Source organism: Branchiostoma belcheri, unplaced genomic scaffold, assembly GCF_001625305.1.
Source record: "Branchiostoma belcheri isolate BF01 breed outbred unplaced genomic scaffold, Haploidv18h27 scaffold5, whole genome shotgun sequence".
NCBI classification, from domain to species: Eukaryota; Metazoa; Chordata; class Leptocardii; order Amphioxiformes; family Branchiostomatidae; genus Branchiostoma; species Branchiostoma belcheri.
Window position 1 is genome coordinate 3979854 of NW_017804131.1, and position 25400 is coordinate 4005253.

Consider the following 25400-nt stretch of genomic DNA (forward strand, 5'->3'; position numbering starts at 1 on the left):
ATTTTCTTGTCGTATTTCTCCTGTGTGTTCAGTAACGTAGTGTAGGATGCATATACAGTCGTTTGATAGAAATTCGACTGAAAAACGAAAATGCGATAAAGGAAGGAATTTTCACCTGCTGCTGATTACATTACGTTTTACCTCATCGAAAATCTTACCCGACTGACAACTTTATATTACATGAAAGACAAATCGTTTCTTTGTTTACCGTAATTGTATTCCAGCATACGCTTGGATCAAACAACGTAGAATTGATATGACGTTACCTGATTCTTTGAAGAGTAACAAGGCCAGAGGACACACGGTGATGGGGCGACACGCGGTTTCTTTTAAGCACAGCTTTGTGCAATTTAAGCGAACTCTTTCTTTTGGGCTTGCCGATCTTGGGAACTTTGTCTGAAGGGTTTAAGGCAGCAGGCGGAATGTGAAACGCTGGTTTCGGAATGGAGTGGTGAATACTCCAATGACTTCTGGAGAACTCCATTGAGGTATCGTTGATGAAGTCCAGGACAGCTCGAGGGGCAGTGCTATTGGTTGAAGAAAAGTGTATGTTATGGCATATACCTTTTTTGATCTATTGAGGGATGCCTATCTTAACTATCACTACTAATTATGGCTAATGTGTTAATGTGCACGTGGGACATATTTTGCTACATCAGGATAAAGCTGCTATTTAAGATAATATACATTATAGTACAACATTCTTGAAGGGGTCTATATTTATGTTTACCGAAGGAAAACATATTGTTTTTGCTCTGTTTCCTCTTTTTCTTCTTCTCCAAACCAATACGGTCAATGACCTGAACCAGACGTCTGTCACCATGGTAACTAGTGCTGGGTTACATCATGTTGTCATTTTATAGCAGGAGGCATTTAGACACCATATATATATGAATATCCCGGCACCATATATATGAATAAGTTTGAGTAAGAATTAACAGAGCAGACCATATGCGAAGGTAAACATTAAGCATTTGCCACTTTTCGAAGTTCTCACCTGATAATGTCAGTTGTCAACAGAAGAATCAGAACTGGTGTCACGGAAAACAAACCCAACGACAGAAACACGTTTCTCCATGGCTGAGGATAGCGTCGGTCCGTGCCTTGTGGAGTATGTCTATCCATCTTGAACATGACGTTTTGAAAAGTTATTCAACTGCTGGAAAAAAGACTACTCGTACTTAATCATAGTATACAAAGACGTTTTTGACAACAACGTTCACACGAGGAATGAACAAAATATGTTCAAATTATTACGACAATGAAATAAGATATCGGTTACGTGGAAGGTACATAGTCTTGGCAACACAATTGAAACAGGCAAATATACGAATCCCAATGAATAAATCAATAGCATATCATAGTACGCAAAAACGTCTGTGACAACAACGTTAACGTGAGAAATATGAACGAAATATGTTCAAATTATCACTAAAATGAAATAAGATATCGGTTAAGTGGAAGGTACATAGTCTTGGCAACACAATGAAACAGACAAATATACAAATCCCCTTGAATAAATCAATAGCATATCATATCATTGGTGAGTGTTTTCAAGTAGAGGCCTGGTATGTCTTACTTCTGTATCATAACAAGAGCATTATAACTTCTTAAGAAATACGAATCTCGTATATCTTATAATCCTCTTACGGTATTCAATGAGGCTTTGCAGTCACCTTTTTACCCAGAATAAGAACAGCTGGTGATCCGAGAGGCCCCCAAACGTCTGAGCTCAATGATCCGTTCTAATTGATGCCTAATAAACGGCGTTTAACTGCGTATCTATGGAGCATTGATACAACCGGTAGTCATTTGCGTCGTTCCGTATTTTGTGTCTGGTAGAATCTAAACAAGACTGACAACAGGAAGAATCATAGACCATAGCTCACAGACCACCAGTTCCAACCCATGCGTCACAACAGTACATCACTATGAATAATACATGCCAGATGTACAACACTGTCAGTTCGCATTAGCTGTAATCCTAACAAATGTCGTGAATAGTTAAGGTCCTTTTCTCAATCCCACACGCAAGTACACCCTTGAGATTTGATATTGATCCCGGGAATGTACAAATGTATGTAGCAGTCGCACTCCTGAGGCTCATTGAGTCGTCCTATTTTTCACGTAAGCCTTCGATTGTCAGTTAAAATCACCTTAAATCTTGCGGACTGCTCATTTGTTATTTGTATTACAACTATGGTGACATTCATCGTATGACATGCTGATGGCGTCAGTAACTTCCATGGCATTCGTGGTATTTTCCACGTAAAAGACGTAAGCCTTCGGTTGTCAGCTAAAATCTTCTGAAATGTTGCTGACTGCTTATCTGTTATCAATATTACAACTCCGGTGACATTCAGAGACGTTCATTGTACAACATGTTTATGACGTCTGCAACTTCATGGCATTCGTGATATTTTCTACGTGATGCACGTAAGCCGTCGGCTGTCACTGTCAGTCAAAATCATCTTAAATCTTGCCGACTGCTCATTTCTCATCAGTATTACAACTCTGGTGACATTCATCGTATAACATGTTCATGACGTCAGCAACTTCATGGCATTCGTGGTATTTTCCACGTGATGCACGTAAGCCTTCGTTTGTCAGTTAAAATCTTTTTAAATGTTGCGGAGTGCTCAATTGTTATCAATATTTGAACTCCGGTAACATTCAGAGGCATTCATTGTACAACATGTTCATGACGTCTGCAACTTCATGGCTTTTGTGATATTTTCTACATGATGTACGTAAGCCTTCAGTTGTCACTTCAAATCATTCTTATCTTATCACATCTGCGCCATGTTGATGACGTCAGCAAACTGATGACGTTCGTAGGACATCCGTAACGGAAATGTTTTTGTTGATCCTTGACGACGGTTGATTATTATTCTATCATGGCCTCCCTGGCATTCATACGACTAATTTTCCTGTGTGTAACTCATTCTATGCATATAACGCACGCGATGCACGCGATATTTGGTATTACTAAGGCCACACCGAGTTAATTTTATGGATGACATCCTCTGAAGACGCCCAAACTAGTGCGCGCGGGCGAATAAAAAAACAATTCCGGCCAAAAATAAAAATGCTACTTAACCATAGGAATACAAAACTGGTATTGACTATTGTGATTTTGCGGCAGTACATAGCAATGTATACGACAAGCCGGCACATGCTGGCTTTTTGCAGAATTGATGAATCGGTACTGTACATGTACGTATGAGTTCTTGAGTCGTGGAGTTTCGGCAGCCTGGGTGCCATGGGTGCCCGGCTCCGTAATGTCGCTAGCTACCATGTACGAACTGGATGTGAACGCGCGTGGAAGTCATCCATAAAATTAACTCGGTGTGGCCTAATCAAACGCTTACATTTAACGTCGTTTGCCGACAACTTAATTTTCTGCTTAGTGTAGTATTTGATCGTTTGCTATAGATAACAAGTTACATCATCATCGGTCGACCGTATTGGTGTTATAGATACATACATATGTTGAACAAGGAACGGCGGCTTTCAGATTGTTTACAAGATGATTTGACACAATGCACCACGTGTTCAGCTGCATGTATGGCAACAAAATATGTAACTCAATTATTTGTTTTCTTGCTTCTTAACCACATTTATTGATTTCTTATGCATTAAATCTTCTTATTAACTGTCTTCTGTATCTCTATCGGTATAGTCAGTATAACCGCCATTCGGCGTAACACACCAGCCTAATGTCTAAAGTCTTAAATCTTGAATGTTTATCAGCGAAACAGGCAGCTGACACCTGTCAGTTATCAGAGTCACCACGCCCCTTTTCTCCAGCTCTTTCAGAATCAGGTACTCAGTAGTGAAGTTATGTATCTTGTCCATGACCACAGGCTGGATGTAGTCATCAGGGTAGTAATGGTATCTCAGTGTCCGGTCTCCCCTAGGTGCGGTCCTGTACGGGTAATACCCGTACAGAAATATCTCATCGCAAAAGTTGGTAGCTGCGATGACAGCCGTCAGTCCAGTTGTCATGACTGTGCCAAGATGTCTGCTTAAGCCAGGGAAGATCTTTCTTAGGATGCTACGGAGAGAAAGAAATGCATAATTAAAGTTCGAATCTGTGGGGTCGTGTGGCGTAGCGGCAGCGTGCTTGGCTCGGAACCAAGAGGTCCCGGGTTCGAGTCCTGACATGCCACCGATCTTGTGCTTTTGGGAAAGGCACTTAACATGAATTTCCTCACTTAACTCAGGTGAAAATGAGTATTGGATTGTCTCGTGTTGGTGCCGGCATTAATATAAGTTGAAAAACTTGAGTGTGCCGTCACCACGTCTTGTGATTACATGTTGGAATATGTATAAAAAATCTGTGGTGGTCACTGCCCGAAAAGTTGGATTTACCAATGGTAGTAAGTATCAGTAAAGTCGGGTGATGTTTACTTTGTAAACAGTACTGGAGCATACAATGGTAGTCAATAAAAGTCAAGTACACAAGTACGGTGATTTAGGACTTAACAAGGGTTGTAAATGAAATTAACGTACTTGATTTTTTATTGGCAACCATGATTGTAAAGCCAGGTACTGTGTACAAAATAAACATTAACCGACTTTACTAGTTCTGTTCTACAATAACAATTTGGTAAATCCGACTTTTTGAGCAGTAGGTGAATAAGATCATGTCTGAGTTACTTTACCAGCACAAGAGAGCAGACTTATCAAGAAAAACACGTAACGTGTTACTTACGTAATTCCTGCAAATCTTATTGGATAATGCTATGGATACGGAAGAAATGTATATGACTCCATGTAGTAGCTGTCAATCAAGCATATAGAAATAGATCAACCTACCTTTTTACGTCACTTTTGGGACTGACATAATTGACCGTTACGGATATTTTGTTTGCTTGAACAGCCCTGAAGAACTGCTTGAAGAGAAGTCTTTTCTCATATGCATTACTAAAGAACAAAAAAGTTGTCCCATTCAATCTTTTTAGCCTCGGTGAGTATACGTTTCTTGTACTGATGAGTTTTTGACTCTGCACCACTCTGTAGATAATTTGAACATTCATGACGGTTAGGTTAGTCTTTGTCCCGACATCCTCTTCGTACCCCGAGACGGGAGCGAGGCTGAAGCGAATGACGTAATCACGAGAGTCAATTTCCGCGCCGCAAAGGCTGTCGGTCAGTATGCCGCCATTACCAACCACTGCACAAGTCTTATAATGACGTATTTCGTTCTTTTTGTGGAGGGAACATTGCCTAGCTGACATTCCTCCACAGAGAAGAATGTCTTTGTTCTTCCCCGTTCCTGTCATTTCCAATCTTGTCATTCTTTCAGTCCTCAAACGGAAAGCATACTTCCTGTAAAACAGTAAGAAAGAATGTAGTAACATGAAGTTACTCAGCAAACGACGTTACATTCAAACAAAAGACTTTTGCGAGTGCAACGAAGGACTAATATTTTTTATAAATCTATTGGTTTTTATGATTAGCAGCTCTCGATCAAGTCAACGTTACATTCCTTTTCATCATCCTTCTACAGAAAGGTTTGCAAAAAGTAGGAAACTATTAATAAATGATAAAAGATTAAATGCATGCAAGATATTTGACACAATCTGCATCAGTGATATACACGCAGCTGTCGTAAAACTGTCCAATGTACTTAGAATCACATAGTACCTGTGAGGAAGTATTATCATGCGCCATGTGCATATGAAATGCAGGCTACAAATGTATTATCGATCATTGTTAGAAGCTTCCTACCTTATTCTCTCCAAAGTCTGGTTGTCGGCCCATACAGTCTTGTCCTCCAGGATCGAGTCGATTCTTTTCACGTTAACGATGGGAACCTTCCTGACGATAGACTTTATCTTACGCTTTGGCTGTAGGTCGAACTTGTTCACACGTTTCACAAAATTTGGAGCTCCCTGCGCAAATTTTGGACGACGGTTGAGGGCTAGCTGCCTGAAAAACGCTGCAGTGTCATCCTGCTCCCATTCGTCTAGCGGTTTCCTCAAGTCTCTTCCAGTGTTCTTCGATCTATCGTGCGTTTTCTGTCGAGTTAAAGTGTTGTGGTCATCCCAGGTCGGTTTGGGTGATGTGCTATGATAGAAAAATATTTTTGTTCGTGGTGACATGGAAAACCACATATTTTTGTATGTGGTGACATGGAAAACCACAGTGTTAAGCAATACTGTAGAACATACATGTACGGCAAAGAAAAAAAGAGCTGTATACATATAACTAATTAAAAGCCAGAACTTTACATTATGAATTGGGATATGCAACGATATATCGATGTGAACCTGGCGTATCATAAAGTACACTGGACGCACCTGGCTATTGCCCAAGTCCGTCGTTATTAGGCACTTTCCAAAAGGTACCGTGGGAAATATACTAGTTGTACGCTCCCAGAGTTAATAATCCACACATGTTGAAAATGGTAACATCAAAAATAGAGTCGTCTGCTGCAAAAGTGAACTGTAAAACGCCAAGGATTTACTGACCTGTTCCGATCTGTGCTCCGGATCATTAAGAATACAGGTGTCGCAGTGAACAAAATGAGCAGCAGAAACACCGTCTTCATTTGCTGGAACGTGGCTACGGTCATTTTTTTACCTATAAGGATGTTTAACTACGATATTTGCATTCTAGAGACGATCAGCATCCATGAAAGGGCGCGGGTGTACAGAATTCAGCTTTTATCTACTGAAGACCCTCACCGGGACCCGTATAAAAACGGACAAAGCTATTATCGGAGTACCTCCGCACGACATGCTGTCACTAGTCATCAATAATGGCAACCGAGTAGGCTCTGGGGGGAGGGGGGTGGCTCATCAACGGTTCGAGTATGTCACATGTGTTTAGGTGAGGGATAGGAAGAGATAGAAATCAGATGACAGGTGGGTAGTTCTTAAGTGACTGACGGCTACATGTATGGAATATAATAATAGCCATGAGAATTATTTTCTACCGTCCAAGTCATTAGTTTAGATGTACGTAAATGATGTTGCTCACATCAAAGGTTACAAAGTACTAGTACCTAAATATGACTTACCAGAGTCATGTTTATGCTGGAAATATCTTTGACTTACTTGCGCATGCATGTAAAATATCTATTTTGGGTCTCTATAAACACTACTTAGTCAGTGTTGTGCATAAAATGTGTTGAGAGTTTAAGAAATGATATGTATAATTTTTGAAACTCTAGATAGCATTGGATTGTTTTGTAACTAATACTGTCATTTCTTCCTAGAAAACGATGACCATACTCAACAACTTTCATACGTTCCAAGTAATGACTTTTGTCATAAGGATGGCACTAGTTTCTGTATTCTGTAGATCCTGAAACTGAGTTAAGGGACAAAAAAAATGCCTGGCATTCATTATTTCTGTGGCTGGTTCAAAGAAGAGCTTTATCTAGATTGAATGCTGAATTCTTTCAATGAAATTAAAGAGGAACTCAAAAGTAAACATAGGGTTCCAATGGGCATGGTTTATTCATGATTTTGACCCTACCACACATTGTCACAAAGTCTCAATAGATGTGCAGTAACTTCAGACAGGGATATATCTAATACAATACTCATTCTGACTCTTAAGTCTTAATGACACTAAGTCTTGACAATGCAAAATTTCCTTTGACATAAAAGATCCATCTTATATCTGTCAAGGATTCCTATTCACTTTAAGATATGAAGAAGTCAGTGTATCAGTCACGCCAAGAGCCATAATATTCCAACCATTTTGACTTGAGTATTTAGCATGATCACCTGAGTGATATAAAGTATTATACAGCAACAGTGTAGCAAACACTGTTTAAGTTTGTATGCATATGCCTACACAGTATGAGTAGCTATGTTGTCAAAACTGATGACCTGACGCAATAGTACTGCCTAAAGACTAATGAATGTAGAACTCAGGAATGGGAATCTGTATACAGAAGTCACAAGGATGAAGTCTCACTACTTCTTCCTTAAGCCTTCAGCAGACCTGTAAAGAAAAATAAAAGGTGTAAGTAATGAATAAAATGTCAGAAACATTCAGCCATTTAGAACTTCCCATATACATGCCTAGGATTTCCCTAGCCTCCTGTAGAGCACTGAAACTTAATAGACACAAAGGCAAAACATCTGAATATTTTCATGATGGACTTAGTACCCTTAGCCGATAAACAGACAATGACTAATTGTTTCTTCAACTATTGCCTAGGAAATTATTTGCATGTGCCTAATTTACTAAACATTACAGAAGCACTCAAGAAACTTTCTAAGAATGAAAAGTAGAGGAAGAGCAAAAAGTATGGTAGTTTCAAACTTACGCCTTCAAATCGTCCTCTCCAAGGTTCAGCATAAGAGAGGCCGCATTCAGGTACACTCGGTTCTGAGACTGGGAAATCTGTAGAAACAACATGACATGTTCACAACAGCTCACCAATATCAGATAAATATATTGAGTCAGATAAATGATGTGCAGTATATATTTGAAGAATAACACAGGAAAAAATGCTTACTGTTCTGGCGATGCTTTGAGCAGCTCGGATCCTCCGTAGTTTCAGGTACCCAGGGTTCTGAGAAATGGCCTCACCAATGTACATATAGGGTTAAGGATTCAACAGATCAATTTTAATAAACCTTGCTTTCACAGAGAGCAATGCTTATATGTCATTTGTATGTCACATAACATATAATTGTAAATCGTGCACATGTCTGATGGAAAAGATGACAAAAGGTTACATGCAGGGTATCATAGTTCAGTTTTGCTAGCCAGTTACATGCAGGTAACTAGCAAAACTGAGCTATGAAAGTTTTAGATAACTAACAGTTTCACAGATGTAGGAAAAAAGGAATACTAGTAACAATTGTGGGGTCGTGTGGCGTAGCGGCAGCGTGCTCGACTCGGAACCACGAGGTCCCGGGTTCGAGTCCTGACATGTCACCGATCTTGTGCCCTTGGAAAATGAGCATTGTCTTGTCCTGTATTTGTCCTCTGCGTTGGTGGCGGCATAAAATAAGTTGATATAACTTGAGTGTGCTGTCACCATGTCTAGTCATGAAATGTTGGAATGTAAAAAAAAAAAAATTGAACTAGTATAGCCCTTGGCAAGTCCCAGGTTCGTTCTGTGAGAAAGGATATCATCCTAGCTGCCTGGGCTTCACCCTCAGCCTGGACCACCTTCTGTTGACGCTCCTGCTTGGCCTTCTCCACAATAAACTGTGCACGCTGCGCCTCCTGCTGAGCTGTGGTGGAAGTGCAGGAAGAAACACATAGATTCAAAAGACAGTCAAGAATTACCCTCAGTAAAACTGATTGAAGGTATATTGACACATCTCTGACAGATAGAATACCTGGTTTGCAGTAATTTTTTTTTCAACCACAACAATACACTACAAGCTAATACAGTATATTACAGAGTAACAAGCGTACTCACCAACTTGCTTGGCCTCCACAGCAGCTGTGTACTCCTTTCCGAAGGACAGTTCAGTGATGGCCACATCATCCAGGATCACATTGAAGTCCTTTGCTCTCTCTGTAAGCTCCCTTCTAACCAAAAGACTCACCTACAAAAAGTACATAAACAAATAAGTAAAGCTCATACTAAATAGTACAATTTTTTTAAAACATTGTATTCCAACATGTAATCACCAGACGTGGTGACGACACACTCAAGTTTCTTCAACTTACTAGTATATTAATGCCACCACCAACACAGGGGACGAATACATGACAGGACAATACTCAATTACACCTGAGCTAAGTGAGGAAAGCCTTTCCCAAGGGCACAAGATCGGTGGCATGTCAGGACTTGAACCCGGGACTCTCAGTTCCGAGTCGCGCACTCTGCCGCTACGCTACACGACCCCACAAGTTTCCACCCTCAACCTTTAACAATGTTATCTAAATTTGCAATGGTGTGTTTTAACTGTGTTCTTTCTCTTCTAGAGCAGACAGTTTTCTACAGGTGTAGACTTACCTGTTGACGCTGTGTGATGAGCTGAGATGCATTGAACTTAGCCACAACACTCTTAAGAACCTGTGAGAAGCAAATGCAACATGAGAATTCTAGTTTATGCCATCAGAAAACTTAACGCATTCAACACATTTCATAGGTGAGAAGATGAAACAAAAATGTATTGGTGTGATTGAAATCTACAGAAGGACTCACCTCATTGGCAATTGAAGGGAGCAACCTCTCATCGTAGTCCAATCCCAGATGTTGGTACATACGTGGAAGCATCAGGGCATTGGGGCGGTGCAAAACACGGAGGGAAATCTGCACCATCTGCAGATCTGGTGAAAAAGATTATAGAAAATGCATCTTTTTTAAAATGCTGGTACCAAAAGCTAACCTTCATAAAGAGGAGGTTAGAAAAGGTATCAGGATCTTACCTACTCCCTCTTATAAACTAAGAAAAAATGTTTTAATTCATTCCAACTTCTTGCATTGCTTACCCTTGCTGCCAGTAGGGGATGATATAATACGTGGTCTGCTGCGGATGTCGTATATGATGGGATACTGGAACCAGGGAATTCTGGGGAAAAGTGTGGGAATTTTACCATCAGCATCAACAGCATTTTTACTATAACATGTACTTTACATGACTAGAGGTTTTGTAAACTTCCAAGAAAGAATACACTATAAAGTACTTCAAGGTGTTACTGTTAGAAACTTCACAGAGAATATGATGTGGTCTATGGGATACATTGAATGGTTTTCAGTCTTTGACTCTTAAGTGACTAAAATAAACCCTAATTCAAATTACAAATGCATCTTTTGAAAATTTGATGTGATGCATTGCATTGTTATATGCATGGTATTATGAAAAACTGGCTTTACATTTGAAAGCCTTAGATTAGTTAGAAACTATGTGTACAGTATGGTCCCCAAGGTGACATTGCACACACCTGAAGTGGAGTCCCTCAGTGTAGATACTGTCCTGTATACCTCCTATCCTACTGAAGATGATGGCACGATGACCACCATCCACTGCAAAGAAAGAAATACGTATATTATATTTAGAGTAAATTAGACAATAGAAATATTTTTCAGCCTAACTAACCAACGCCAACCTATTACTAATTAGTAAGACATTCACCTAAACTCAGCATTAATTCTGTGAAAGGTTTGGGTCATTTTTCTTTAGCGTGATTGTGGTTTGGAAATCCTACCAAGAGAGCATGATGAAATATTTTCAAAGCATGGCAGCTAGCCGCCCCCCTCCCACAGTCTTACCTGTGTACATGGCCTGCTGCACACCGTAGCCCAGGGCGGCAGCGGCGGCCAGGAGCTTCATCCCCGTCCCCAGACCCTTGGGCGCCTTCCCCATCCTCCCGGCCAGGTCTCCAAGCTTTTCCTTGCTCATTTTGGCTCAAATTCTACGGAAAGAAGTGAGATGTCATCATCGAGGTACCATGTGAATTTGCGAAGGTCACAGTGCACAGCGTGATCTTCTCAGAAAAATCGAACTTTATGAATCTTCTAAACAAGAACACGGCGTTTTCTTCACACAACAGAAGCTCACGGGTACGTAGAACGTCACACATATATTTAGTGTGAAAATATTTATGTATATCACAAGAAAATGACAGGATTACCTTACCTAATACTGCACGAAAATCTCCTAAGCTGTACCCACATGTGTTTCTACTGCGCAGAGGTTGTGCGCAGGACAGCTACATTACCTATGGGGGGTTCGTTTTTTGACAACATTTTAAAAGAAAATTAGAAGGAAAAATTCACAACTACTTAACACAAAAATCACAAAAACATATCATTAAATAGTATATTATCGGTTAAAATATTTATAGTTTCATGCTAAAAGACTAAAATCACCTATACAAATGAGGTATAATTATCGCCCTACCTATCAATTGCAAATAGACCTTCCAGTTTAAAGTCTCGCCCTTTCCTGCGAGATTGTGTTGGATAACTGAGAGCTGGGCCAGCGCGCGAAATGCGAAATTTGCTTGAACTGGTAAAGTTGTGCCGTACAGGAGTATGTCGTCCTGCTTTTCAGCTCCACTGTTTAATAAGCTCAAACTAGATGCGCCCGTTGAGGGACTGCGGTCAGAGAGCCGGGCACCAGGTTAAAGAAACGTGGTGAGAAATCTTAGGATGATGCGGGAAGGGGGAACTAGTAGAGGGGGAGGGGGGGATTTAAATTTTAAAAATAATAATGTCGAGGCATAGGAATGGGTCCATATATAATTAAGGACCAATAAGCTGTGGAGAGATTTTTGTCATATATTTTTTTTTGATTTTGTGCAAGTTGAAGTTCAAGCTACTTATTTGAATGAACAAAATATGGAAATATTATCATAGCTTTCCAGCTAACTTTACACAGTTGTTTTTATAGTGTGCATGGGGAAGAACCTAACAATAATGAATGCGTTTTAATTTGTATGCCCTTGGTTAACGCATGTTGGGTTTGTACATATTGGGCCCTCGTTGTAATTTCCTACGTTATAAAAGATAACCCAGCAGGGTAGGAGATAAACCATCATCCAACACTGACGGTAAGTTACCATTCCACCATGTCCCGCCAGGTGACGCTACTGACCTGTTAACCGTACCGCGTTCTGTCCTCAACCATGTCAACGTGAAGACCCGATTGTACACCATGTATGACGTCAACCCCACCGCCACCGAGGTTGGTACACTTACCTTAAAACATTTATTTGTCACTCCTTTATGGTTTTATAGCTTTGTTGATGATGATAGCTTTGCTGAATAATCATTCGAAAGTTAGGCCATGTTGATTTGATTATATGGATGACATCCTCTGGGAACCCCAAAACTGATGCGAGCGCGCGAATAAAAAAAAAGTTTTGCCAAAAAAAAAAAAGTTGCTTTCATGAAATCTACGTTGTTATGAAGGTCGAACAAATGACACAGAGTATGGTATGGCGAATAATCTCCTCTTTGAATTCATTTCTTTCCTTTTTAGTTTTTTGTTTGATTTTGACATTCTACGACGTTGGAATCGTTTTCAAATATTTTTTTTGCAACTTTCGGTATATATTTGCTCATTTTGCAAATGTTTTGTACAATTTACAGTGTGGTTGGAAACTTTTTTTTTTTTTGGAAACGGCCGAAAATTCATGCGCGCGCGGATGTCATCCATATGATCAAATCAACATGGCCTTATACAATTTAATGATTGCGTTAAATTGTATACTAACTAAATAGTAATTAAATTGTATAATTTAACGCAATCGGTGTTAAATTATATATAAAGCGCACAATTACAAAGGCGTGTTTTCTTTATCAGCTGAAGGTACGCATCCCAACAGCTTCCTGTCCTGGGATGCCTACTCTTCCGGATCCTGTTAACTTGTAGCCTCTACAAGGCTTGGTGAGGCGGCTGGAAAGAGTAGAAATCGGCCAAATAGAGAAATAAGCATGCCAAGGGAGTTTGTCCGTTGAGAGAACATTTTGCCTCACCCCAACGAAATGTTCTCTCAACGGACTCAACTCCCTTGGCATGCTTATCTCTCTATTTGGCCGATTTCTACTCTTTCCAGCCGCCTCCCCAAGCCTGGTGTACATGCTAGAGGCAAGTTAACTTGTATGTCACGTGCATGTTAGCGGCTCGGATATTTTGCATATGCTGCCGGTGGAATCACGTGCAACCTCCGCGCCCCTCCCGGCCGGCGGGGGCACGCCGGCGGTGATCAGCCCGCGGTAATTGCCTCATTACACGGTCGGCTGGAGGAACTCTCTGGCGGGAAGCCGCGAGCCTCAGCCGTGGCATTCACGCTTTCATCTTAATGTAGATAAGCCAAAGGTCACTTCTAATCAGAGGCTGATATTGCCCGCCTTGAACGCGATGCGCCGTGTATAGTAATACATAAGGAACCATTGAATCAGACACTATAAAGGCGTATTCATACATTTCTGAAAGTCTGGTGCAATCAGACTTGATCGGTATGGCTCTTCCTCTGCCAATTTACAGTAAAAGATGCTTATAAATGGCACCGTGTGACGGGTGTTGTAGTAATTCCTTTAAAGAGTCATTGATGGATTTTACAAGTTCAGGCACAATGTCGTAAACGGGAGTGTGAAATTGCTGGGGTTTTCGTAATTATGGCCCGTGAGTTTCAGCAAAAACAACGATAAAATACATAAAGTGTAGGAATTTAAGTGTACCGTTCACGCAAGTAAATCAGAGATTGGCCGGTATGCGTCCTTAAAATTCACTTTATTGCGGTAATAACACTTCTGGTCAGGCGAAGCAAATGTAGAAAATTGCTCTCTAAGCCTGTTAAGCCAGTTAAGCAAGTCTTTAAAAACATACGTTACTTTTTATCAGCTTGTGGGGTTATAGTTTTACTCCCTGTGACTGATTGCATACTCTGAAACATCTTTACTACTAAAAACAGAGAATTAATTTGCATTCATATAACCATGCCGAACAAGTTTCTACAGTAGTAGCCGTTCTTAGTATCCTATTTCATATTTGTTAAGTCTAGATACAGTTTTATTTTGTATACTGTATACACTTCTTTCCACTCACGCCATATATCAATGCAAGTATCCTGATCAATTTTCAACTGAAAAAGCCAACCGCGCAAAGAAGTTATGTTTTGGTGAAATGTGCCCAGTTCTATACTTTCAACCACAGAGAAGGCCCGAAGGACGACATTTCAAACGGCCAGACCCACAGGGAAATTTGACGCCAGCTTGGACCATTAATTTTCATTGTCTACAAGTTCGCAGGTAACCTCGAAGGTGGTTAGATGTCGATCCCAGGCCGTGGAATCGTTACGGAAGCAGTGCACGGGTAACGAGAGGAGACTACAAAACAGCTCACCTGGCATAATTCGTCATGGGAGGTTGAATTATAAGCTTGCACTCCAAAGTCTCGACATGTCATCTCAACAAAATATTTCTTGTAGCCAACAAGGTGGAGTATTGATAAACATCATTTGAGCCAACTACAAGTTCAATCTAAATCTTTATAAAGATACTGAAAAAATGTGTTGTTTGGAAGGTCCCTTATGGTTGTTCTTACTGTTTGTCAGGAACAAATAATATCCAAAATACTTGCTATTGTTCTGACCCAAAATAGAGACAGATTCAGAAGAACCCTACAGTGCCTTTTGTCTCTCTACAGTCATGACAGTCTTTTTCTCTCTCAGGCCTTGTCCAAATGCACAACGTTCAATGGACACTTACAATCAAGGCTAGACTTAGTCTGAGGACAAGGCTATGCGCGTTATTATGTTTACCGAAGAAAAACATATTGTTTTTACTCAGTTTCTTCCCCTTCTTCTTCTCCAAACAGTGACCTATGACCTGACCAATGACATGATTTGTTGATGTCTGTCACCATGGTGACTGGTGTTGGGTTACATAATGTTGCAATTTCATGGTCTGCTCTGCTCCTGTCACCATATACTAGCACTAGTACAGGTATGTGAATGTGTTTGAGTAAGAATTAACAGAGCAGACCATGTCCGAAGGTAAACATTATGCAGTTGCTTTGCAAACGTTACTTTCTAGTTGCGTGTATGTATTTTTTTACACTACACCATTTAGTAAATTTGATATTACTATGACTTTATAGAGCGCTTGATATAAAATGTAGACGATGCATCCACGACAACTCTTACGGTCTCATGAAAAGAACCAGGCAGCAACCATAAAAGAGAGAAGCACATTTTTTATTTTCTATACGGGTTAACGGATATGATTAAGTTATGCCAATAAAGACTTTACAGCCAACACGGACCAGTGCCTTTTTTATGCTAAAGACAACACGGATCAACGCTACTTGCTAATGCTTAGGTCACATTTCCAAACCGGGGCCCGGCAGGGCAGTCTTTTGGAACGAAATGTACGATACAAAAGACAACAGAGCATAAAAAAAGTTAAAAGGATAATCATGAGTACAATTTGTGTATATTCCTGATAAGAATTGTTGATTTTTCGTTCATACAAACAGCCCGGCCGGGCCCCGGCTTGGAAATGTGACCTAAGCATAAAGACTATAATAAATTTCCTTCCAGCTGCCATACTGCATTCAACACACAGATCTTGACATTTTGTTTTATTTCCATACCATTCCAGCTCACCATTCGGTGTAATTATAATCTAGCCAGTTTATATACATCACAACATAGTGGACAGACTTGTTAAGCTAAACCCAACACTTTTAATTAATGCCAACTTTGATGTACAATTTCTACCACATCTTTGTCAGAGACACCACACTTCGTGTTAGACGCAAATCTGCAGTGTGAAATCAGAATATTGCTTTTCGAAAAATATCATGGATTTTTGACAGGTCTATCGCGATGGCAAACGTAATATACGCATTGGCAGTGACTGGCTATTTATTGGGTATAGGAAATCACTTAAACAAGCTATTTTCATAATACCACAATTAATGTGCATAAAAGATGCGAACTTCACATACTGGAAAATCACAATAATTATTTTACATGTTATTAGCATTGGTTTGAATGAAATAATGTTAGAGATATGGTATTCTCTTCAAATTCCCTTGACAGCAACCATGAAAACTAATCTAATTTTCAGAGAATCTTGTATTTGTCCTTCGTTTGGTTGTGTATCACAACATTTATTATTCACTGCAAGCAAACATCAATGACATTATAACAACATTCCTCTAAATTGAAGCTGCTATTGGGAGACGATCTAGACTACAAACCTTTTACATCGATAAACCAGCTAAATTATGGTATTCATAATATGAGCGTTTGAACATATACGTCTAATTCATAGCATAGCATGAATGATATTACAATCCATTTGTACCACAAACTATACAGAGACCTAAACCTCGATGGCACAAATATTGCAGTCTTATACATTCTAGTCTATACCTAGCAGCATTTGGATTATGTCTCAAACATACATATTGGGAATTCGGAAGTCATATTTACAATAAGGTGTGGTCACTTAGTATTTCAAAATGATCTCCAGTTTATGTTCATGATCTATGGGGAATAATAATACAGCTCAGCAGTTGTGTTTGTAACAAGTAAAGTTTATGTTGTAAGTTTGTCAGTAATGGTCAGTAGAGGTACACGTGCCATATATTCCGTAGTATCTATGCAATTGATATTCATATACTGTGCATTTTGTTTCAGTTGCACAACACCGTTTACAGCCCTATTACACCATAGGACTATCTACTCTTGATTTCTCTGAATCTACACACGAATTGTAGATGGTTATATGTTATGACTGGTTGTTACATCATGGAGTCTAATCTATGAGATCTTCATACGAAGTTGACAAGTTTCATACATTGTATGAGTCGTGGTTAGTGTCTTTTAGTCAGTTCAGTCGTCCTTTCTCTGGGTGACGCCGTTGTTGTCTATATGAAAGTTCCCAGGCCTTCTAAGTTGTCATTCATTACAGACCAAAGGGCACAGTCTTTCAACTTAACGTCCCTCTAGATCATTTTCTTAAAGATGAAGAAAGGTCGGCCCCGCCTACGTCTCGAGTCATTTGGTTCCTATAGTAGAATCTTTGGTGCTACTGTAGTTAGTGTCATTTGGAGTTTACTATAAATTCTTCATTTAGACTGTTACAGCATTTGCACTAGGGTGAAGTTGGTTAGTTTTGTTTTCTCTGATGAACCGCTACAGACGACAGGACAGCGTAGCGTAGGCGGATTTCCGGATGATCATTGTCCTCAGTCTCTGCCACTCGTCGAAGTCTGCCTGAAACGACTTCTGTGCGGTCTCGCCCGTGCCGACGATTTTGGCACTGGTGAAATCGGCTATCACCACCTTTATGTGGGGTATCTGAGAGGAAAAGTACACTGTTAAGTGAACATCTTCACCAAATATTTTTCTGCAAGATATAAAACCATTATTCACAATCTTTCACGTCTAGAAGATAGTCCAAGCACATATTGTGTGCTGTATAATGTACGTACATAACCTACCAACATTGCAACTTTTGATTACAATGTGTGTTGAAGAGGCGTAACGTATCTAAATATAGTAGCAATAACGTGGAAAATAGTCACTACACAAAATGAAAAGTGCTAGTTTGCGTATGTCGTTGAAACCAAATATTGCACACGTATAACTGTGTAAACACTCCGTAAATAATTTCATCAGGTTGGTAAACGTCTGAATAGCAAAGTTCTTTTTATCACAACCATTTATTTTTCACTAGCCGACGTTTCTATGACCTTCTGTCATCTTCATCAGAAAAGACTAGCTTAAGTGCACTATGAGCTATGTAGCACATTTAGTGCACTATGCACCAAGTAACGTCTAGTGTCAGTGCACAGTAAACCAGTCAGCCCTGATGAAGATGACAGAAGGTCATCGAAACGTCGGCTAGTGAAAAATAAATGGTTGTGATAAAAATAACTTTGCTATGTGTAAACACTGTAAAGGGAGAATGGTGAGTCCAACCTTCTCCACGAGTACTCCGTCGAGGGTCAGCTTGCCCAGAGCAATGTTTTCCTGATGTAGGAAGTGCAGTGCTTTGGACATGTCCAATGAGATGGTCAGGAGGTCTTCTGATGACAGAGTTGGGATGACCTCCTTCAATTTGCAATTCTCATAGACAGTGTAGAGAACCCTGAAACATGGGAAGAAACGGTGAATGTATGTGCGTAGTAAACTGTTGGAGAAAGCTATCTGATGATAGTAATATTTTGCATCTGTTAACTGCATCCGTTCACTATGTTTTGTTGTGACCTGTACATTTTGCCCAGTGTGACAAAAATCTGCACTTAAGTTCGTCATTCATTCATATTGGAAACTTGAAACCAAATTTGGACTCAAAACCGCTTATCCACAACTATTACATTTCTAGAACTCGATTGGCATCAAGGCTAACTCTACCGCACGGAGAATGATATATGTTGCCGTTTTTAACTAATTTTACTGTTGTAGTATGGTCAACCTACATTTTCAAAAACACACTCTAAGACAGCAAACGACAAGTTTAAATACGTACCACCTGTATGCGTCTATCTCCGGGATAACACACTGTCTGACGATGTTCTGATGACCCCCTGATTCTCCTATCCGCCGTAATACTGACATCTCCTGTGTAGCCGATCCCTCAACCAAGACAGTAGACTGTATAATAGATGATGAAACAACAATAACAAGATTAACGCGTCTGTTCAACATCGCTTAAAAACCAAGACCGTGTTATATGGCTCCCCCGTAGAAAATGAATGCTCATTTCTCCGTAAAAATAGTCGTAACATTTATCTATGTCTTAAACTCGATGTAAGAAATTCAAATTTGTCGCAAGATTTCTTCATTTCGAGAGTAAAAGACACCATCCGGATGTTCTTAGGCGATAGCAGCAGACATCACGTATCCGTGTAATGCACATTCATCACGCCCAGGGAATCGTTACAGAGAGAGAAAATCGAAGATGTACGGACTATAGACCCTTCTGTTCCGTTCGGTGATCGTAATTAATCATCAAGCATAAGGGAAGGAAAACTAATTACAACCCAACAAGCTATTCACAACCGTAATGCAAGGCGTTAACTGTTGTCCCAGTGACTCCCAGGGGGACTTTTACTCGAGAAACCATTTTGGGTTTTGCAGAATCGGCAGACTTTTGACGAAGCCATTAATGTGAAGACATATGTGCAGGATAATGGATCAGGACAAGATAATGCGTACCGTTCGTTACGCCATTCTCCGGGGAAATTAAAACCATTTAGAAAAGTAAACTCGATCTTCGTCTGAAGGCCCAGGACTTAAATTTCATGCATGGTCTCAGTACCGCTCTGAATACGGAGACGTGAGGTGCTTGACCTGTTATATTTTTTCAGCGACAGACCGGACATGTATGGTAGGTTATAGGATTTATTACCAGAAGACATAAATGTTAGGTTATGTACTCTCCAAGCAGAGATTTAAGATTTGGCTTATTTTTGGCGTGTCTTAAGGCTTTTTTATCGGGCTTTCTTTTCTGTACCGGTATCTTTTGGGAGCTGGAACCCAAAGGATATCAGTACAGAAAATAAACACCAGTAAAAGCACGCCAAAAACTAGAGAAGTAACATTTGCAAAGCAAATGCACAATGTTTACCTTCGGACAGTTCTTACTCAAACACATTCACATACATATACTACTAGTATATGGTGACAGGACCATATACTACTAGTATATGGTGACAGGACCATGAAATTGCAACATTATGTAACCCAACACCAGTCACCATGGTGGCAGACGTCAACAAATCATGTCGTTGGTCAAGTAAGAGGTCACTGGAGAAGAAGAAGAGGAAGAAACTGAGCAAAAACAATATGTTTTCCTTCGGTAAACATAATAAGGCAAATCCGAACTGTCTGTTTGGAGAGTAATATGTTATGCAGAAGAGTAGTAGCGATGTTTGACACGTACATAACTCCGGAACTGCAGGATGAGCTTGACGACAAAGTTTGTTTCCACATCGACGCTCAGACACTGTAGATACGCCTTGATGGCCTGTTTCTCCTCAGTCTGGTCTGATCCTGAAATAGAATGAAAAATAAAGCCATTTCACGGTGAATACACCAACCGAGACATTATATATATAAGTACGTGTATGTGAATACCGATTTGGAGCTGTATGGTTGGTAAATAATGAGTAGAGAAAACATCACGCTCTATTGCCGTACTACATTCATCACCGATAAAAATGAAGCTACTCCCCCAAACAAACACATACGACACCAGAAAGGTAACATCTGCAAAGCAAATGCGTAATGTTTACCTTTGCATATGGTCTGATCTGTTAATTCTTACTCAAAACACATTCATACACATGGACAGACAGGAGTCTAAATCCCTCCTGCTATAAAATTGCAACACTAGTTACCATGGTAACAGACAGTCTTGTTCAGGTCATGGATCTTTTTGGTTTGGAGAAGAAGAGGAAATGTAGCAAAAGCAATATGTTTTCTTCGGTAAACATAATGACGGTGTCCAAACTACTCGTGCATTTTAGAAGACTAGCAATATCACGAGATACCATGCATGTGTTTCTTCACATTACATTAAACTGCATGCATAATCTTTAACCTCTTGGAATGCAAGTGATCTATCGTTGAGTAAAACCCAGTCGACCATGTATTTTAGGGCGCCCGTAAATTCCTCTCGAGACTAATTGATTGCAATGATCTACTGCTGGTGTAATTCGCTTAGCGGGACCTAGAAAACGTTTAACCGATGGCAATGTCTAGTACCTTTGGTGAAAACATAAAGAAGTGGTTACCCTTGCGGTTCGCAGAGGTATTTTTGAACTCAAGCTGTCGAGAGACAGAATAGAAGATATAGATACAGGAAGATAAGAGTTTAAAACTGCATCTTCGTCGCTATACCGTACTAGACTTGAGACCAGAATGACAATCAATGGCTTTACCCATACATAAAGTGACAAAATATCCACAACAAGATTCTTTGGCCCCACGAAATTCTGTAAAAGGTCTTAATCAATCAGTTTATGAATAGTTTATAATTATTTGTCACCTAGGGGTTGAGCACCTAGGGGACATGACCTCTTATTGAGAGAGGTGTTTAGCGTCGTTCGTAAAAGCTGTGGAAGATGAAAATTGACAGAACGTCGATGTTTACGGAGACTTGACAATATAAAACCCAGGCAGTCAACGGCAGTCTTTGTGAGGAACCGACATTTTTAGATCCTTTGGGGAAGATGCAGAAATGAAAGTTGACAGACTGTCGATGTGTGATCGCTCCATCCGTCCTTCACCAAACACAGATAACAGGGCCATTTGTCAAGATTACTCTCCTTCACAAACCTCGTAACTGTCTGTTGGAACTAGAACAACCCCTTCATCTCAGACCATGCAATCGTGCTAATCCCGGGACGCCAACCTTTGATGCATGACAATAATGGAAGTACATTCCGTCTTCATCTTACTAATGGACCGGGGTCATGCCCCTCCGTGAATCGTTGGACAATTGCAGAGACATCTATCTGTCCACGACAGTGTTTTAGCTACATATCAGCAATGTTCTATGACTGTTAAAACTTCAGTGCAAAGATCGGCTATATTTCTCTAAACGCAACTTGTAAGCGTAGGTATGCTACTGGCTTTGCGGACAGAGAGAAAAGTGTAGTTTCACTTTTTTTGCTACCGGCCTTTTTTTCATAAAGATTTGACTATCCGATTGCACTGCTGATGTACTGTCTTTGCCAAGCAGGATTTGTTAAAACCTCTAATCATTGACCTGTTGTCAGCATTGGTAAATTACATTATGAAAAACTTAAACTTTTCTCCAACTCAAAATTTGACTCACCAGAATTCGAAATTTTCGACTGAATCACTCAGTCTTCCTCAGCTATCTGACCCAAGTGATTCACTGAGTGATTCAGTCGAAAATTTCTGGTGAGTCTAATTTTTAGTTGGAGAAAAGTTTAAGTTTTTCATAATTGAACTGTTGTCATGTACATGAAAGTTAACATGCGGCTACTGGTGTGCTTACCATTATTTCTAAGAGTGCCACTTGATGCCTTGTAGACTCTTCTCCCCAGAGAATCCACGAAAGTATTTACAATGTTACCGTTGGCTTCGGCACAGTTTGTGGCCTCTCTTTTGTCGGAAGAAAAGTCTGCCAGGCTTGCGAGGTGTATAAACGGGTCAATACCGGCAGATATCGTCATCAGGAACAGGGCAGTCCACACAGCAAGGTCCGGTGAGATCTTCTCGCCGACTCTCGTGAGAATTCCCGTGATTACCACCACGGTCCAACAGAGGTAATTCAGCACCAGCAGGCCCTTCAAACCAAGGCGTAGCTTTTTCTCTTTTCCCGAATCCTTGCTGTAATACAAGTCGTTTGCTAGCGGGTTTGGCTTGCCAGCAAAGAATGCTATGATGCTGGAAAGCGTAGTAAGCACCATAACTGTTGCCGGTAAGACGGTGTACACAAAGAAGACATACTTCCATCCTGGTTCAGTACTGGACAGCACGGTTGTGAGGACAGGTGTGCACAGTCCCGTCCTGCTGCCGATGTAGTACCCAGTGAGCTGGGATGAAATAGTCAGGGTTATCGTGCAACAGAATGAGAGCGTCCAACACACGGAGGCGACCACCGAGGGAGAGTGCATTCTGTTGGTCAGGTACTTGATTGGCAGCCGGGGAAACACGTGATTTTCGAGCATCATGGCTCCGACCAGAAACAGGGACGACATCTTGGAAAACGTGAAGACGACGGCCGCAGATGCACACATCGTGCTAGAAATCCAGTGATCAGTGTAAAATATATACTCCCCACGGAAAAAGGCGTCTGCGGAGCCTATTACTAAGAGATACAATCCTGTACAGAAGTCTGCCACCGCCAGGTTACACAGGAACGCCGTCCACGCGCCGCCTTGTTTAGTCCTCAGATGTTGAAGAACAACTGTCGGGTTTCCTAATATAGACAACAGCCCCAGAACCCAGGTGGTTATTCTCAGGACGTTACTGGCGATGAGATGGTCGCATGTAGAGGTGGGGTCTTTCTCCGCTGTACACACATTCACCCGCGGGGCCAGGCAGCAGATAGTGTCATCATCCGCAACCCTGGATGGGTAGAAAACCAGGGAAGGGGAATTATAAACTCCATCTGTTCTTACGTTTACAACTGTCTTAAGAAGCGAGAAGAAGCAGAACCTGTACACATGTAGTTTTACTATAGATATATTTTAGTCAACCATCGCTATTTACCATATACCATGACCTGTACACATGTACTTAGTTCGCAATTAGCAAAAATGTACAATAAAGGTCTTTCATTCGTTCATTAAATATTAATGATAACACAGGGAACTTCAGTGAGAAATGTATTTTTTTCAGCTGATACACATTTTCATCAACTAGAAATATGTATGGGGAAAGGAGATGATACGACATTAAATAATATGCAGGACAAAAGGTTTATGACTTACAGAAGCCGTAAGTTCTTCATGTGATCAAAGACGTCCCTGTCATATTTATCGATGTTATTGCCACTCACATCCCTGAAAGGTAAAGGAATGTGAACGATCAATACAACTATTTTGACCATTTGCCAATGGCGTCCCATGTGAATTGACAAGCAATTGTCAAGTTTTCAGCATTTCGTATTTGCTTTTCACTTCAAAACCGCTGTGTGCCGCCTCTATGAGAGTTCCAGTAAAAGCTGAGCGACAAAATATATATATGGAGTCTAAATTTCTTCTTGGTTGGCTCTATTTAAGGTTGGTCACTCTAGTTATTAAGAATCATCACAGACAAGAATAGACCTGGCCAAAGTCGAAGTCCCTCTGAACCTTTGAAACAAAATTATCGAAGACTAGCCCCCTTCCCTCAAACGAAAGAAATCTACACATTCCAAGTTTTACCCTTGCACGAATACGGTCGTCTTGACCTCAATCCGACCTTTGTGGTACACCAATTGCACAGATAAACTGTTGTACGAGCGCCAACAGCCAGAGACCAGAAGGTCGGAGGGCAGCTTTGATTGCCCAACAGTGAAATTGATGGGGGTCAAAGGTTGCTATCCTTTCTCTATTGCCTTCCCTTCTAATTCGTGGACGGATAATTGATAAGAATAAATACTAGATGTGGGGCACCGCAACCAATCCAGAGAGGTCACGAACGTTCCTGGACTATATTGCACTTCTACACGTTTTGTGATGAAAAGCAATCCTTCATAAAATACAATCGATCGTTCATTGCTGGTAGAACACTGCATGGTGTCTGACGCAGCTAGCGAAGAAATCAGGAACCACTTACAAGACTTGAAGTTTTTCTAGTCCGCTGAAGCTTGAAGATCTCAACGCTGTTATCAAATTGCCGCTTAGGTTTCTAGAAAAAAAAGAACGTGTTTTTAGATATTACTTATGTCATGAATATAAACGATGAATATTCATTCAACAAATCTAAATCACCAAGAAGTCAATGTGTTATGGCGGGTAAGGTAGTTCTCTGTCTATCTAATGTAGTAATCAGACATTTCCGGTGTTGTATTGATTGGAAGACTACTTTACCAAAAGATCAATACCTCCTGGGAGAAGTGGATTAAGCTGGATTACGCAGTTAGCAACTGTTTCTGCGTGTTTTCCCTACAAAATGGCCACAGCAACAACGTAATGCTCAAAGATGTTAGCGCCTTTAATACGTTATAACTATAGGATCACAACTGCGTACCCTCTTTCAAGAAAAGCAAAACCGTCACACGTTCCAACCGCCAGAAATAGTGATACTCATCTAATGTATTTTGAAGGTACTGTTAGGAAAGCTAGCGTGAAATAAGATGAAAACCATAGGCCGTGTATCTTATCATGAATACCATGAACTTGGTTTAAAAGTCAAAGCAACACACTAAGGGAGTTTTCAAACAAACCACCTAGTAATTAGAAAATCTGCATCAGTGGTTTGCAGTTTTATACCATTATGATTAGACAAATTTTCGTTTAACAAATGTTTCCCTACAG

At 40.4% G+C, this 25400-nt stretch overlaps 2 protein-coding genes, 1 long non-coding RNA gene and 1 other non-coding gene across 4 annotated transcripts; 2 read left to right on the forward strand and 2 right to left on the reverse strand.

The window, feature by feature from the left end:
• Positions 1-4100: 4100 nt before the first annotated feature.
• Trnap-cgg lies at positions 4101-4171 on the forward strand. The gene has a single exon. It is a non-coding gene; the product is annotated as a tRNA-Pro (tRNA).
• Positions 4172-7571: 3400 nt separating this feature from the next.
• LOC109479876 (prohibitin-2-like) lies at positions 7572-11646 on the reverse strand. Its single transcript, XM_019781916.1, has 11 exons — positions 11574-11646; positions 11207-11349; positions 10879-10960; positions 10426-10505; positions 10139-10263; positions 9947-10006; positions 9404-9533; positions 9109-9212; positions 8486-8563; positions 8294-8370; positions 7572-7965 (listed from the first exon to the last, which is right to left on the reverse strand). The coding sequence occupies exons 2-11, from the start codon at positions 11334-11336 to the stop codon at positions 7938-7940; spliced, it is 894 nt and encodes a 297-aa protein (XP_019637475.1). The 5' UTR covers positions 11337-11349; positions 11574-11646; the 3' UTR covers positions 7572-7937.
• A 262-nt stretch (positions 11647-11908) lies between these two features.
• Positions 11909-14828, forward strand: LOC109479908. Its single transcript, XR_002140806.1, has 3 exons — positions 11909-12073; positions 12520-12623; positions 14686-14828. It is a non-coding gene; the product is annotated as an uncharacterized LOC109479908 (long non-coding RNA).
• A 2761-nt stretch (positions 14829-17589) lies between these two features.
• LOC109479667 (G-protein coupled receptor GRL101-like) lies at positions 17590-24765 on the reverse strand. The gene is made up of 7 exons (XM_019781655.1): positions 24700-24765; positions 23871-23942; positions 22430-23505; positions 20345-20454; positions 18929-19053; positions 18379-18547; positions 17590-17754 (listed from the first exon to the last, which is right to left on the reverse strand). The coding sequence occupies exons 2-7, from the start codon at positions 23888-23890 to the stop codon at positions 17590-17592; spliced, it is 1665 nt and encodes a 554-aa protein (XP_019637214.1). The 5' UTR covers positions 23891-23942; positions 24700-24765.
• Between the last annotated feature and the right edge of the window lie 635 nt (positions 24766-25400).